Source organism: Tribolium madens, unplaced genomic scaffold (genome assembly GCF_015345945.1).
Source record: "Tribolium madens isolate multiple individuals breed KSU strain unplaced genomic scaffold, Tmad_KSU_1.1 Scaffold_3;HRSCAF=73;Tcas5.2_LG2, whole genome shotgun sequence".
NCBI lineage: Eukaryota > Metazoa > Arthropoda > Insecta > Coleoptera > Tenebrionidae > Tribolium > Tribolium madens.
Genome location: NW_025401006.1, coordinates 10,644,851 through 10,657,779, shown reverse-complemented (window position 1 = coordinate 10,657,779; position 12,929 = coordinate 10,644,851). Strand labels below are relative to the sequence as shown.

At 32.2% G+C, this 12,929-nt stretch overlaps 4 protein-coding genes across 8 annotated transcripts in view; 3 read left to right on the top strand and 1 right to left on the bottom strand.

Moving 5' to 3' along the window:
- The first annotated feature begins 12 nt into the window (after positions 1-12).
- Positions 13-1,995, top strand: LOC123008091 (glucosidase 2 subunit beta). Its single transcript, XM_044403701.1, has 3 exons — positions 13-557; positions 606-914; positions 967-1,995. The coding sequence occupies exons 1-3, from the start codon at positions 74-76 to the stop codon at positions 1,752-1,754; spliced, it is 1,581 nt and encodes a 526-aa protein (XP_044259636.1). The 5' UTR covers positions 13-73; the 3' UTR covers positions 1,755-1,995.
- A 94-nt stretch (positions 1,996-2,089) lies between these two features.
- Positions 2,090-3,751, top strand: LOC123008093 (thioredoxin domain-containing protein 5 homolog). The gene is made up of 6 exons (XM_044403704.1): positions 2,090-2,392; positions 2,442-2,688; positions 2,734-2,874; positions 2,927-3,082; positions 3,138-3,464; positions 3,518-3,751. Exons 1-6 carry the CDS (start codon positions 2,241-2,243, stop codon positions 3,641-3,643), a joined length of 1,149 nt encoding a protein of 382 aa, XP_044259639.1. The 5' UTR covers positions 2,090-2,240; the 3' UTR covers positions 3,644-3,751.
- Positions 3,752-4,237: 486 nt separating this feature from the next.
- The window catches only part of LOC123007444 (putative thiamine transporter SLC35F3), an 18,149-nt gene continuing 9,457 nt past the window's right edge, over positions 4,238-12,929 (bottom strand). Inside the window, exons 6-12 of one of the 5 annotated variants that reach the window (XM_044402745.1) lie at positions 11,196-11,514; positions 8,529-8,618; positions 8,248-8,377; positions 7,422-7,449; positions 7,052-7,081; positions 5,425-5,499; positions 4,238-5,034 (exon numbers count right to left, since the gene is read on the bottom strand). In XM_044402745.1, coding sequence (XP_044258680.1) covers positions 5,428-5,499; positions 7,052-7,081; positions 7,422-7,449; positions 8,248-8,377; positions 8,529-8,618; positions 11,196-11,514 — 669 coding nt within the window. In that variant the 3' untranslated portion in view covers positions 4,238-5,034; positions 5,425-5,427. Of the gene's footprint in view, positions 5,035-5,424; positions 5,500-5,968; positions 6,144-7,051; positions 7,082-7,421; positions 7,450-8,247; positions 8,378-8,528; positions 8,619-11,195; positions 11,515-12,929 lie in introns of those variants that run through there. The other 4 variants (XM_044402743.1, XM_044402747.1, XM_044402744.1 and 1 more) reach the window with 4 other exon arrangements.
- Positions 7,617-8,485, top strand: LOC123007446 (ADP-ribosylation factor 2-like). Its single transcript, XM_044402748.1, has one exon. The coding sequence runs from the start codon at positions 7,632-7,634 to the stop codon at positions 8,166-8,168; it is 537 nt and encodes a 178-aa protein (XP_044258683.1). The 5' UTR covers positions 7,617-7,631; the 3' UTR covers positions 8,169-8,485.

The following is a 12,929-nucleotide window of genomic DNA, read 5'->3' as shown; positions in this document are numbered from 1 at the left end:
GTCCTTTCATTTCGCGCATGTTTTTCGTCACCTCAAATGTCAGCATTTTGTACCGGTGGTAAAGTGAAACGTGATGGAGTTCTTTGTGAAAAACTTTAAATTTTACACATTATGCACAACATTATTAATACTGTTGAGCGTTACATGCAGTTCCGAAGTGTCAAGGCCTCGAGGGGTCTCATTATCGCGAGCTTCTTTATACAATCCAGATCGTAATTTTTTATGTTTTGATAACAGCAAAAGCATACCATTTTCTCAAGTAAATGATGATTATTGCGACTGTCCGGACGGCAGTGACGAACCAGGGACGTCGGCTTGTCCCAATGGGATTTTTCATTGTACCAATGCTGGTCATAAACCCTTAAATTTAGCTTCCAGTCGCGTGAATGATGGTATTTGTGACTGTTGTGATGGCAGTGACGAATACGCCGGAAACACCATAACAACGTGCCCCAATATTTGTCTACAATTGGGGCGACATGCCAGGGAGGAGGCCCAGAAGCTTGCAGAAATTATTAAAGCTGGCAAACAACTAAAAGCAGAACTTAGTCAAAAGGGTATTGCTTAAATTGTATTATTATTTCAAATCCAATGAATTTTTCTAGGTTTGAGACTGAAAGATGAGAAAAAGGAAAAATTAATAGAGTTACAAAAGAACAAAGAAGAGGCTGAAAAAGTAAAAGCAGAAAAACAAAAAATTAAAGATGAAATTGAAGCACTTGAAAGCAAGTCACTTGAAGTGTATAGGAAATTGGAAGAAGAAGAGAAGCAACGGAAAGCCGAGGCTGAAGCACAGAAGACTAGAGAGGAGGCGACTGAAACGTTTACAAAATTTGATTCTAATCAAGACGGTTTAGTTGATATTCCTGAACTTCAGACAAGACAAACATTTGATAAGGATAGAAACGGTGAAGGTATTTATTTATTAGTATTTTATTTTGGCATATTGATTGTAGTTTGTTTCAGTGTCTGAGGAAGAAGCTAAATACTTTTTGAACAATCAAGAATCTGTGGATCTTGAAACATTTATAACAGATGCTTGGCCTAATATTAAACCGTATCTTATGATGGATGCTGGTTTATTCAAGCCACCTGCACCACAAGATGGTACTGAAGGTGAAGATATGCACGATGGGGAAGGAGAGGACGATGAACATGATGGTACTCCTGAGGGTGATGAAGGAGAGGAGGAGGAAGAACCATACCATCCTGAAGAAGAACCAGAGGAACCCTCAACTAAACTACATTATGATGAAGAAACTCAGAAGATTGTTGATCAAGCCACCGCTGCTAGAAACGAATTTACTGATGCTGAACGAGCAGTGAGAGAAATTGACTCAGAAATTGGCAATATTAATGATTACTTGGAGAAGGACTTTGGACCAGAAGAAGAATTTGCAACTCTTCAAGGAGAATGTTTTGAATATACTGATCATGAGTATGTTTACAAATTGTGTCCTTTTGAAAAGGCTACACAACAACCTAAATCTGGCTCTTCTGAGACTAGATTAGGAACTTGGGCTAGGTGGAATGGTCCAGAGGACAGTAAATATAACTCAATGCTTTATGACAAAGGTCAGAATTGTTGGAATGGTCCTCAAAGGTCAACAAAAGTGAATATTGTGTGTGGCACTGAAAATAAAGTAACTGCGGTATCTGAACCTAATAGATGTGAATATTTGTTTGAGTTTGTAACACCTGCAGCTTGTAGAGAGATTCCAAGTGAAGCTGATGATTTACACGATGAATTGTAGTTTTGTAATTGTAGATTTATAACTTTTATATAATTCAGCGTAGTTTGTACATACATTTCCTATAAATTTACAGTAATTTTGAAGTCTTTAAATTATTGAGCATTGTGGGATTACGAGTAAGTTTTGTAGTTTGTTTAATTTGTGTGGTGGAAAATCAGTGATAATTTAAGACCAAGAACTTTGTTATTAGTGGAGGATCATGTTTAATAAAAAAATTAAATAAAAGTTTTTCAAATTAAAACAATCTATTTTGTATTTTTTAAGTTGCGCGCATTTTTTAATATAAGTGATACCAACCTAATGAAAACAACTCCCTATAAATATTAACAGTTGGTTAACCTGCAATTTTGGAGGTGGATTTTGATATCAAGACACCTCAGTTCCACATCTGTCATTAAAATTTGGGCAACATCATTGTTTACTGTTGGCTGTGATAAATACTTTTCTACCGTTTTCCATCTATAAAACCCTTAGTTTTATTTTGCGATGTCTTCAAAACTATCAATTATAATCTGCATTGCGTTCTTCGTAAATGTGTTCAGTCATGAAGATGATGTACACACTGTCAAATACACAACAGAGAATTTTGCCCAAGAATTACCAAAGAAAAACCATTTTGTCATGTTTTACGCCCCATGGTAAGTTGCTTATACCTTAAATATTCACTTTAATGCCAATGCTTTACAGGTGTGGTCATTGCCAAAGATTAGGCCCCACTTGGGAGCAACTTGCTGAAATGCTTAATGAAGACGATAGTAACATAAGAATTGCAAAAGTCGACTGCACAACGGATAGTTCTTTATGTTCAGAGCATGACGTAACCGGCTATCCCACTCTTAAGTTTTTCAAAGTTGGGGCTTCTGAAGGTATTAAGTTTAGGGGTACAAGGGATTTACCAACTCTTACTACATTTATAAATGAGCAGTTGAGAGAGGTACAAGATCATACAGGTTAAGCTTTTGCTAATGTGTTTTTTCAGGGTGATGAGGGAGATGCTGAAACAAAACCCCCACAACCCGTAAGTGGTCTTGTAGAATTGACTGAAGATACTTTTGAAAAGTTTGTAGCCACAGGAAAACATTTTGTTAAGTTTTATGCTCCTTGGTGTGGCCATTGTCAGGTATAATAACGTTGATTTGTTTCTTTTTAATAGTTTCAAGTTTTTTTTACAGAAATTAGCTCCAGTATGGGAACAGTTAGCAAAATCTTTAGAATTCGATTCTAGTATATCTATTGCAAAAGTTGATTGTACCCAATGGAGACTCGTTTGCAACCAATTTGAAGTCAAGGGTTATCCAACTCTTCTATGGATTGAGGATGGGAAAAAAGTAGTTTTATATTCTATTACATATTTAAAATTTTTATTCATTGTAAAATTGCCAGGTTGATAAATACCAAGGAGACAGAACGCATGAAGATTTGAAGAATTATGTGAATAAAATGATGGGTTCTTCTGAAGTACCCACTGAGACTGAGAAACCCCAGTCAGAAGAAGGTGCTGTAGGAACCCTCAATGGTGATACTTTCAAACATGGCATAGAGACTGGTATTACGTTTGTTAAATTTTTTGCTCCATGGTGCGGCCACTGCAAGCGATTAGCACCCACTTGGGATGAGTTAGGTAAAAAATTTGTAGCTGATTCGAACGTTAATATTGCCAAAGTTGATTGTACTCTTGATCTAAATAAAGATTTGTGCAACGAGCAGGAAGTAAGTTAATTTTAAATGTTGTTTTGGCATGACTTTGCATAAAATTCTTTTAGGTTGAAGGATTTCCAACAATATTTCTCTATAAAAATGGAGAAAAACTTTCAGAATATAGTGGAAGTAGGACTTTGGAAGACTTATACGAATTCGTTAAACAACACATGGGGCACGATGAGCTTTAAGTTTTAGGTTTTTTTTTTGTTTGGGTGTGTTACAGTTTGCAATTCCATTTTTGCGTGATTATTGTAATTCCTTTCCAACCTGACGTGTTAAATAAACTTTTTTTTAAATCAACTGTTTTAATTGAACCTCTCCTGAGGTAAAACAATACTACTTGTTCTCCTTTTTTTGCTAAAAATTAGTTTTAACACCATTTTACGTTATGTGAAGCGTAATAAATACCTCAATAAATAAATTAATAAATATTTTAAATAGGCTTTATCAAACAATTTTTCAAGAGAGGTTAATGATGTTTGAATTTATCATTTTTTACATAAGAATATATACATTTACCTAATATCAGAAGCAATAATCTGTTCTGAATTGTGTTCTTTTATTTTGAATTTGATTGATTGTTTTTCAATGATACGATGCTAAAACATTTTAGGGATGAACGCTGTATGAAAACACTTTATCATTCTCTAAGAATTCGACAAATGGAATTTCATAAATCATGGTATAAACATAATATAGTTTGTTAAATAAAAGACTAAAAATGGTTTCTTGTAATATTTATTTAACAATAAACTAATAAAAATACAAAGGTTTAATTTGTTCTCATTATTGTTCCTACTGTTTGGAGTTTTTTGATTTATGTTTTATTTATTTGGTGTATATTTAATGTTTATTTCGTAGGTACTAAATTTATAAAAATCGTATATTGGTAATAAGATTTTGATTTAACATGTTCTAAACATTCTTATTATTACCCTCATTACAGAAAATTTATACACAACTAAATACTCGTTTACTTTGTAAGTTATTTTATTGTAGGTATATCAACTCTATAACATCAATGTCCAAGCAATGTCAGTCTAAGCAGGAATAAAGAACTTATAAATACGACACTGCTGGTCTAATTTTTACAATTAACAATTATTTACAATATTTAATTATTATTGCTTCATTTTTATGTTTGCAAAATATTTTAATTAAAAGGTTGTTGGACCCATCACTTTAGCTGAATATCATTTCAACAAACCTAAATGTGGAAAAAATTTATACGAAATGCATCTATATTTTACACAGTTAGCTCAAGTTGTCTGTAATAACGATAGTGATATGGTATGGTGGTTTAACAATTAGCACTAAATGAAAAAAGATACAGTTGGAATGTATATAAAACAGTAATTTCAGTTTTAGTATTAGATTATAGTGAGACCCTATGTCTAAAATAGAAAAATTCTATAATGAAGTGAGCAGATACTCCTTCATGTCGGTCATTGGTGTTGGATTAGGTCACCTCACCCTACCCGAAGGCGACCTCAGGTGCGAGCGTATATAACCGGTACGATAATCCACCACGTCTCGGCGATGGGCTCCCTGCATACCATGCCTGTTCCGCCTGCTCCACCTGCACCCATCCAATTTACTTCGTTATAATCTTTATCACATTTCTATTAATTTGAATTAGTTGTGTTTTTAGGGTCTAAGGAATGTGTGAAGATGTTAGAAGCCGTTTCATGCAAGCAAACATCAAAACCATAAAAAGTCTTTCAATTATAGTAATTATATTTATTATCAACCAAATTTATTTGTACAGTGGTGAAGGAATAAGTGCATTATTTTCACGAAATAAACACAAATGTACAGCTTGAGAGGACAGTATTCACCACTAGCTTAATTAATTTGAAGTTTTGACGTTTGGCGTTTTCTGCAAATTTCTCCACTTAGAATCCCAAATCCCACTTAGGAGCTACTCCATGCAAACCATGCAAGAAATAGATTACTTAAGACAACTCACATTTTATGTGATACGTCGCGAGGGTGTTAATGATTCGGGGACAGATGTGGATCCTCTCGCTTGCAGAAGGAGGGTCTTTGGTGCCAACGAGGTACCATTAGGGTACCAGCACCATTAGACCACATTTCACACACACAACGAAGCACAAGAAATAACACAATGAACAAAAACATTCTACGTTAGAAAAGTATGAACGTGCTTCTATTTTATGACTCAAATCAAGGTAAGAACAAAATTGTGTCTTGTTTGAATCACAAAAATGGGATGTGGAAGACGCTGTGAAAAGTTTTATGTTCAGGTGAAGAAAAGTTTTTATTAAAATTTTTCATTTTATTTGTGTAACAATAAATTAAAGTGTGTGTGAGAGAGAGCAAACGACAAATATAGGACTCATGCAAGTCAAAATAAAACCTACCTGTTAAAAATTGGCGAAACATTACATTTTTAGAAAAAAAAAAGAAAATAGAGTGTAATGTGTTTGTGTTATTGTCAGAAACATACATAGATGCAGGTTTTGCTAGGGTCTAATTCAGTATAGCCAAAACAAAATAACAAAAATTTATTGTCATCTAAAGGGAGATTGTCTTATAACTAGTTCTACTTTAACAATGTATTTATTACAATTCTATCGTATTTTGTAGAGCATGAGGAGAATGACGCAACACACTACGCATACATACATTAATTCACGTTTTTTACCCCTATTTGGGGTTGGCATACTATAAATTAAAAAAAAGTCACATTACTAAACGAGACATAAATCAATAGGTGTGGTAACATCTTTTAATGAAAAAAAAGAGACAAACTAAACGAAACACAATGGAATGTGACGATGATGTCTATTATTATATCCTTTAATCGAACTACGAAAAAATCAATAGAAGAAATATCCAGTGCTATCTAATAACCATCGACTTCTACGAGATCTTAGTTCCACTAACTACACTTACAGAGCGACATGTTTTTAATTTTTTTTGTTTCAGATTTATGCGTTTAAAATTTACAAAACTTCAGTGTTGCCTAATATTTCCAAAAATACATTTTTCTAGTAATTTTTTTGTTAGAATTTATTACTTTTTGATTAAATTTCTACCGATTTTATTTTTATTTCATTGTTAGTGTCTTTACATACAATTTTTTTGTTTTTTTTTAGACTAAATCTCAAACTCATTTCCTACTAAAACAAGTCCTACACATATGTGTAATTTCCAGTTAAAAATTTAGTTTCTTCTTTCAATTTGTGCACATTTTTTTGATATAATATCAATAATATGGAATTTAATTTTTAATTTTTTTCTCTTTTTTCATCGAAACTTGTCGCTTTGTAAGTTCTTCATTTCCAAAAATGGCGATAAACTTCAGATTTATTGCCATCCTACAGCTCCTAGTAGGTACCAAATAATCAAAATAGAACTAAACTCTAACGTTATAAATAAAACTACGTGATATCCTATCAGTGTTAACTGCAAAAAATGTGATGTTGTGTCAGGTGTGTGTTGTGTAAAAATGCAAAGAAATAATGGAAAATATTAATTACGTCAAATAGAATAACAATAGAAATAATAAAAGCGTGCACAAATTTACGGATATCGTAGAAAATTTTTTTTCAGTTTTAATAATGACTTACCTGGCACTGTGACTCAACATGATGATATTTCTGCAACAAGGGAGTACAAAGCTTTTAGTAGTCTTTTCATCAATATGTCAATTAATTTCATGGAATAAATTAGCCAAATGCATGTAACATTGATTAATTTTAAGTGGTGGAAAGTGCGGAAGTGAATTAATTAAAATGAAAATAATGTAAAAAGCATCAAGTCATGCTAAAAGAGGAGAATGATGTAAAAAGTGTGAATTATCGGAATTTGGAAAAAATTCTGCTATTTAAACCTATCAGATATTGTCGATCTAAGTCTAACTGTTTATTTTGATGCAAATAATTCAAACCCAAAATAAAATTTCATTAGCAAATAATTTTAACTAGCATAAAAACAAACCTTCCCTTGGAAGAATCGTGTGGATTTTCTGCAAAATTAAAATTTTAGCTCCAATTAAGCTGCGCCGTTGCACTGAATTATTTTACGCCTAAGTATTTACCAGTTAAGTATTATGGTGACAGTGAGTAAGACAGTAATAGCTTTAAAATGGTTTCAAACAAGAAAAATCCAAATAGCCCTCGCAGCAGTCGATAATCTGTCAGTGTCAAAATGGGTTTGACGCTTTCGGGTTTATTTCGTAAATTTTTCGGTAAAAAACAGCTTCGAATTTTGATGATCGGACTCGACGGTGCCGGCAAAACCACAATTTTGTACAAACTAAAATTCGGTGAAATTGTGACGACGATACCAACTATCGGATTCAACGTAGAAATGGTCGAGTACAAAAACATAACTTTCACGGTTTGGGATGTGGGAGGCCAGGATAAGATTCGCCGCCTCTGGCGGCATTACTTCCAAAATACTCAAGGGATCATCTTCGTCGTCGACTCAAGTGATAGAGATCGAATCGATGAAGCTCGCAAAGAGCTCCAGAGTCTTATGCAGGAGTATGAATTGCAAAATGCCGCCTTATTGGTGCTGGCAAACAAACAAGATTTGCCCGTGTCGATGACGGCGGCTGAAATCGCTGAAAAGATGCAACTTAACGAGTTGCGCGCCCGCAAATGGCAGATTCAGGGAACTTGTGCGCTCAGAGGTAACGGATTGTACGAGGGGTTCGAATGGTTGTCGCGGGAGTTACTTTAGATTAGTGTGAAAATTATCGACTGCTGCGAGATTAAGTTTTGCTTTTCTTTTTGGAAATGTTGCTCGATACTGAACTCACCTTAGCAGCCGGGTTATGTAGTCGGGCCAGTTGGCGGGAAACATCACCAGGAAAAATCCTACAGCGATAAGAATCATTCCTGCTAATTTCATCCCTTCGAAGTTAGCACCGTACAAAACCACGTCCAGTGCTACACACATATTTGTGTTAATAATAAAATTCCCTAATAATTGTGTTTAGTTTTAATTAGTAGAACTGTAGCTTAATTTAATAAGACAAATAAATAATGCTTTGGAGTTTTTAATATGCTCTATTTATATATTTAATAAAATATTTTTTACCTGCGGAAACTGGAACAGCGGTTATAAGTCCTAATGTTATAAACAAGTCATAGGTCAGGGCAACGCTGAAGTTACCCAATAAATTGGCAACTGAAATCGATAAAAAATAAATTATTACAACTTATAAAAAAACGTACCTATAGGAGTTGATAAACATGACATGTTCTTTTATTTAATATTGAATACTGAGTGAGTGAAAAAAAAATAAATAAAAGCAAGCCTGTTTCCAAACTTTTCAGCTACATTTAAATATGTATTGGCTTATTTTAAGTTAATGTTTGATCGTAATTTAGAAGGTATAGTAAAATTGTTTTCCTAAGACCTACGAAAAATTTCATGACACATTATAAGGGATTAACCAAACAATGGCTTGAATTTGTAATCCTCCATAAATGGCACGTTCCTTTGCAAGTGTTGCTGCACCCAATAGAATAAAACAGGGCCGTATTTAAAACTAAAGTAGTGGTAGAGTTTTACCTAGCTATTATTAAAAAAACAGGTTTATTTAATAATAGCTTGTTAATAACCACCTGGCTTTTTTAATTTTAAATAATAAAACTATTAAAACATTTCAGGTATTTTAGACAAAAAGAAAGTAAGGGCCCTGTTAAAAACTGACCTGTTTCCTTGGTTTCAGGATCCGGGGGGGTGCCACTAATTTATGATTTGTTTACCCTCTGGTTTACTCTTAACAATACCGCATTTAACTTAAAAATAATAAAAATTTTTAGTAGGTCTTAGGAAAACGATTTTACTATACTGCAAGTTGAGTGTCATACGATACAATTCTGTTAAGACTAAACAATAAATTGGGTTACAATTGTAAGTCTTCATTTTTTCATTACATCACAAGGTCTTCTTCTTTAACACAATCAAAAAAATAAGAAAACATACTAATTTGAAACAACGATGTAAGTTACAGACAAAAATTCTTCTACTTTCTTTAATTATAAGAAATAAAATAAGTTTTTGACATAAAATTATATTATATTACATTTGATTATTGGATTTTTTTTCTAAAAATTTCAACTTTGCATTTTGTATGGAAAAAAATTAATAAAAATTTTGTTAAAAGTCTTTGTTATAAAGTAGAGTAGAAAAATTTCAAGTAAGACAAGATACCAGGAACATGGAAAAAATGTTTAAAAAATTCATCTGTCAAAAAAATTGGACATTTATTTTTTGACATTTTTTATGTCTATTTAATGATACTGATGATGTTGTTTATGTTTTTTTTACAATTATTTAGTAAAGTTACACAAATTTTGCCAATAAAAGTCACAAATAACATTGAACAGAGTTACAATTTTAGGATAGAGCTTCTTTATTGTTTCCTATTATAATCGCCTGTAGCAAAAAAACATGAAAAATTATTTTTCCAACAGAAATAAATAGAGTCAAAGTGCAAGATTTAAACTCTCATAACTTCGAAATTTTTATAGATATTTTTTTTAACATTTTTTCCATGTTCCTGGTACCTTACCTTACCATTTTTCTCTGGGACGCGAGTTCTTGCGCACTCTGTATGTATGTCATAATAAATTTAGGAATCAATAATAACGCTTTTGTTAGATTTTTAATGTATAAATTATAAAACTGTGTAATTGAATTTTAAATGATGTGAGTATAGCTTTTAAACTAGTGCAACTGGAACCGTATTTATTCAAATGTGTCTCCAGTGTTTTGGAATATTAACGTTACGAGTTATTTGGAATATATCTCAACACTATGTTTTCACTGAATAATTATTATTTATTAAGTTTAGAGTTAATTCCTGCAGTTTTAATTTTTTAATTTGATAGGTGTCTATTAACTTCCGTGAACATTTGGATAGATTTTTATATTTTATGATTAGACTCTATTCGATTGCTTACTACGACTTTTTCCAAGACAGTAAGTTGGATTTACTTGTTGCTATCCCAAACTCGTCGGTAAGTATTTTATTTATTGTTGCTAACGTTAAACTCGTCGATAAGCATTCAAAATATTTTGGCGTTCTAGAACATTTTGTTTATAGCTTCGCTCCTCCTCCAAACAATTGTCTTCAATCGGTAAAATGTCCTTACCGTTCTTGATGCTTAATATACTATTACATAACAAAGAAGCGATAAACAAAGCAAATTACACACTCAATTTACGTTTTTTATTGCTTCTTCAAGCAGTGAAACAACGTTTAGGAATGTCAATAAAAATGAGATGATATCCCTAGACGATTCTCAATTTAGAGTAGGTATTTCCTGTACAATGTAAGAGCTTGAAAAATTTAACAACCTGAAACGTTTACATAAAAGCTATGATAATACAGGCAAATCTTTGAAAATGGTAGAGGTGGATGATATATGGTTATTAGAGCTGTCATCTTTTAAGTCGACTAGCTCCCTTGGTTGCTATTCTCTTTTGGAATTTATTCGGGTAATTTCCTACCATTCACTAAATTGTTGTATAATAAATTAGGTTCTAACCCCGAAAAAAAAAATTACAAACCTACTTTCTTCAACTTAGTATGTATCTCACACTCATTTTCCCAACCCATTTTAACACAACTTTCGTAATATATGAACCGTACACTCCCTCGTGTATTTTCGCTCTATTTCCACGAAAAACAACTCAAGATAAAACAATGGGAGGCCGAGGTCACACTTGCAACAATAAAACTTCATCACTCACCTAGAGAAAGAGAGCTCGCTGTAAGTAGCGCTGGCCAGGGTAGTTTATCCCAGTTCATACTTTCCACCCCCGTCAAAAACAAACCTAAACTTAACGGCCACAAAAAGGCGGCATTTAACATCCCTATGAGTGAGAAAAATAAAGCCACTTGACCGTAAGTGGCGTCACCGATTATTTTCTTAAATAGGACTTTGTACACTGCTGAACCTGCTGCTGAAGAGGTTGCCAGCACGACACCGGCCAAAGTGGGGCTGCCGGTGATTCCGTCCATGTAGGCCAGTAAAGCCACACCGGTGTCGCAAATTATCACAGCCATGATCTAAAATTTGGTAGAGAATTATAATTTTTGCAAACGACAGTGTCGTATTAAACTGGAAAATGTCCTTTTTTATGTATTATATGAAATATTTTTTTAAAGTACTGAAATTAGCAGTTTGAAAAAGCCTTTATAACAAACTGTTATTTAACGCGAAAGTTTAATCCGACACTGGCAAACACAAGAAAAAGTAGAACTATATTTTCTATGAAAAATGCAAAGTACAAGGGTTATTTCTTTTTCAAGGCTTACAAATCTAAACACTGGCAGTATCAAAAAAATTCAACATTTAGGTAGTGACTGGACTTTCTATGTACAAAAGATATTTTTTCAATTGTTTAAATTTGCGAACTAATCAGCTGGTCATGAATAAAATAGCCCCTATACATTGTCGTTGTTTTAATGAAACCTCCTACGACGTGATTTCTCAAAATACGAGTACATACAGGGTGAATATAAAGTATGGAACCAAGCGGTTTTATTTTTAATGATTTGCCTGCGGAAAATAATGATTAATATAAATTAAAGTAATATAAAAAAATGTGATCGTAATTTCAGAACGAAATTTTGTTTTGTTTTTGAGTTATGCGATTTTTTTTTGTCAAAATTGCAATTTATGTGAAAACTTTTTTTTGAAAAAATTAGTAATAAAGCAGATAGTTGTAATCCTTAGAGTATAGCTTTTATGAGAAAAATGATTTTATAGTGGGTTGCCATTAAAAAATTTTTTTTTTTTTGTAGAACTCAAAAATAAAAGGAAATTTAGAAAAATTTTATTCTTGTTAAATCAACACATTTGTATAGTACTTTAGTACTCATCAATTAGTTTTTTCAAAAAATAAATAGTTTAAGCAAAAAACGTTTGGTTCCATACTTTTTATTCACCTGGTATAGTTGGTGTTAAGATACTCATAAAAGTAATGAAATTATTTTTTTTTAATTTTTGTTATATTTATTTGATTTTTTTACTGTTTTTTAGATCTTTAACTTTATAACTTAAAGGTTTTCTAGTCATGTATTTTTAGTTTTTTTTAGCTTCTTGTGCTATTTTTTCTTCAGATTTTCTTTTCTGGAATTTTTCTGTTTTCCTTCGTTCTTTAACTTTAGCCTTCTCTTTTTCAATCTGTTTTTCTATATTTTTTGTTTTTATATGTTTTATTTGCACTTGTTTTTAACATGCCCGCCTTTATTCTTGTGTCTTACTTTTTTATTTCTTCTGATTCTGGTTTAAATGTTTTTGACCTCACTTTATTTTATTAGTACTTCTTCTATTTCTTTAAAATTTTCTATGTACCCTTTAAATCTTATTCTTCCTTAAATCTTCCTTATGTTTTATTTTCTCATCTTTTTTATTTTTGAAATTATTGAATAAAATTGAAATTATTCAATAAAATATTTTTGATTCTAGTTTGAATATT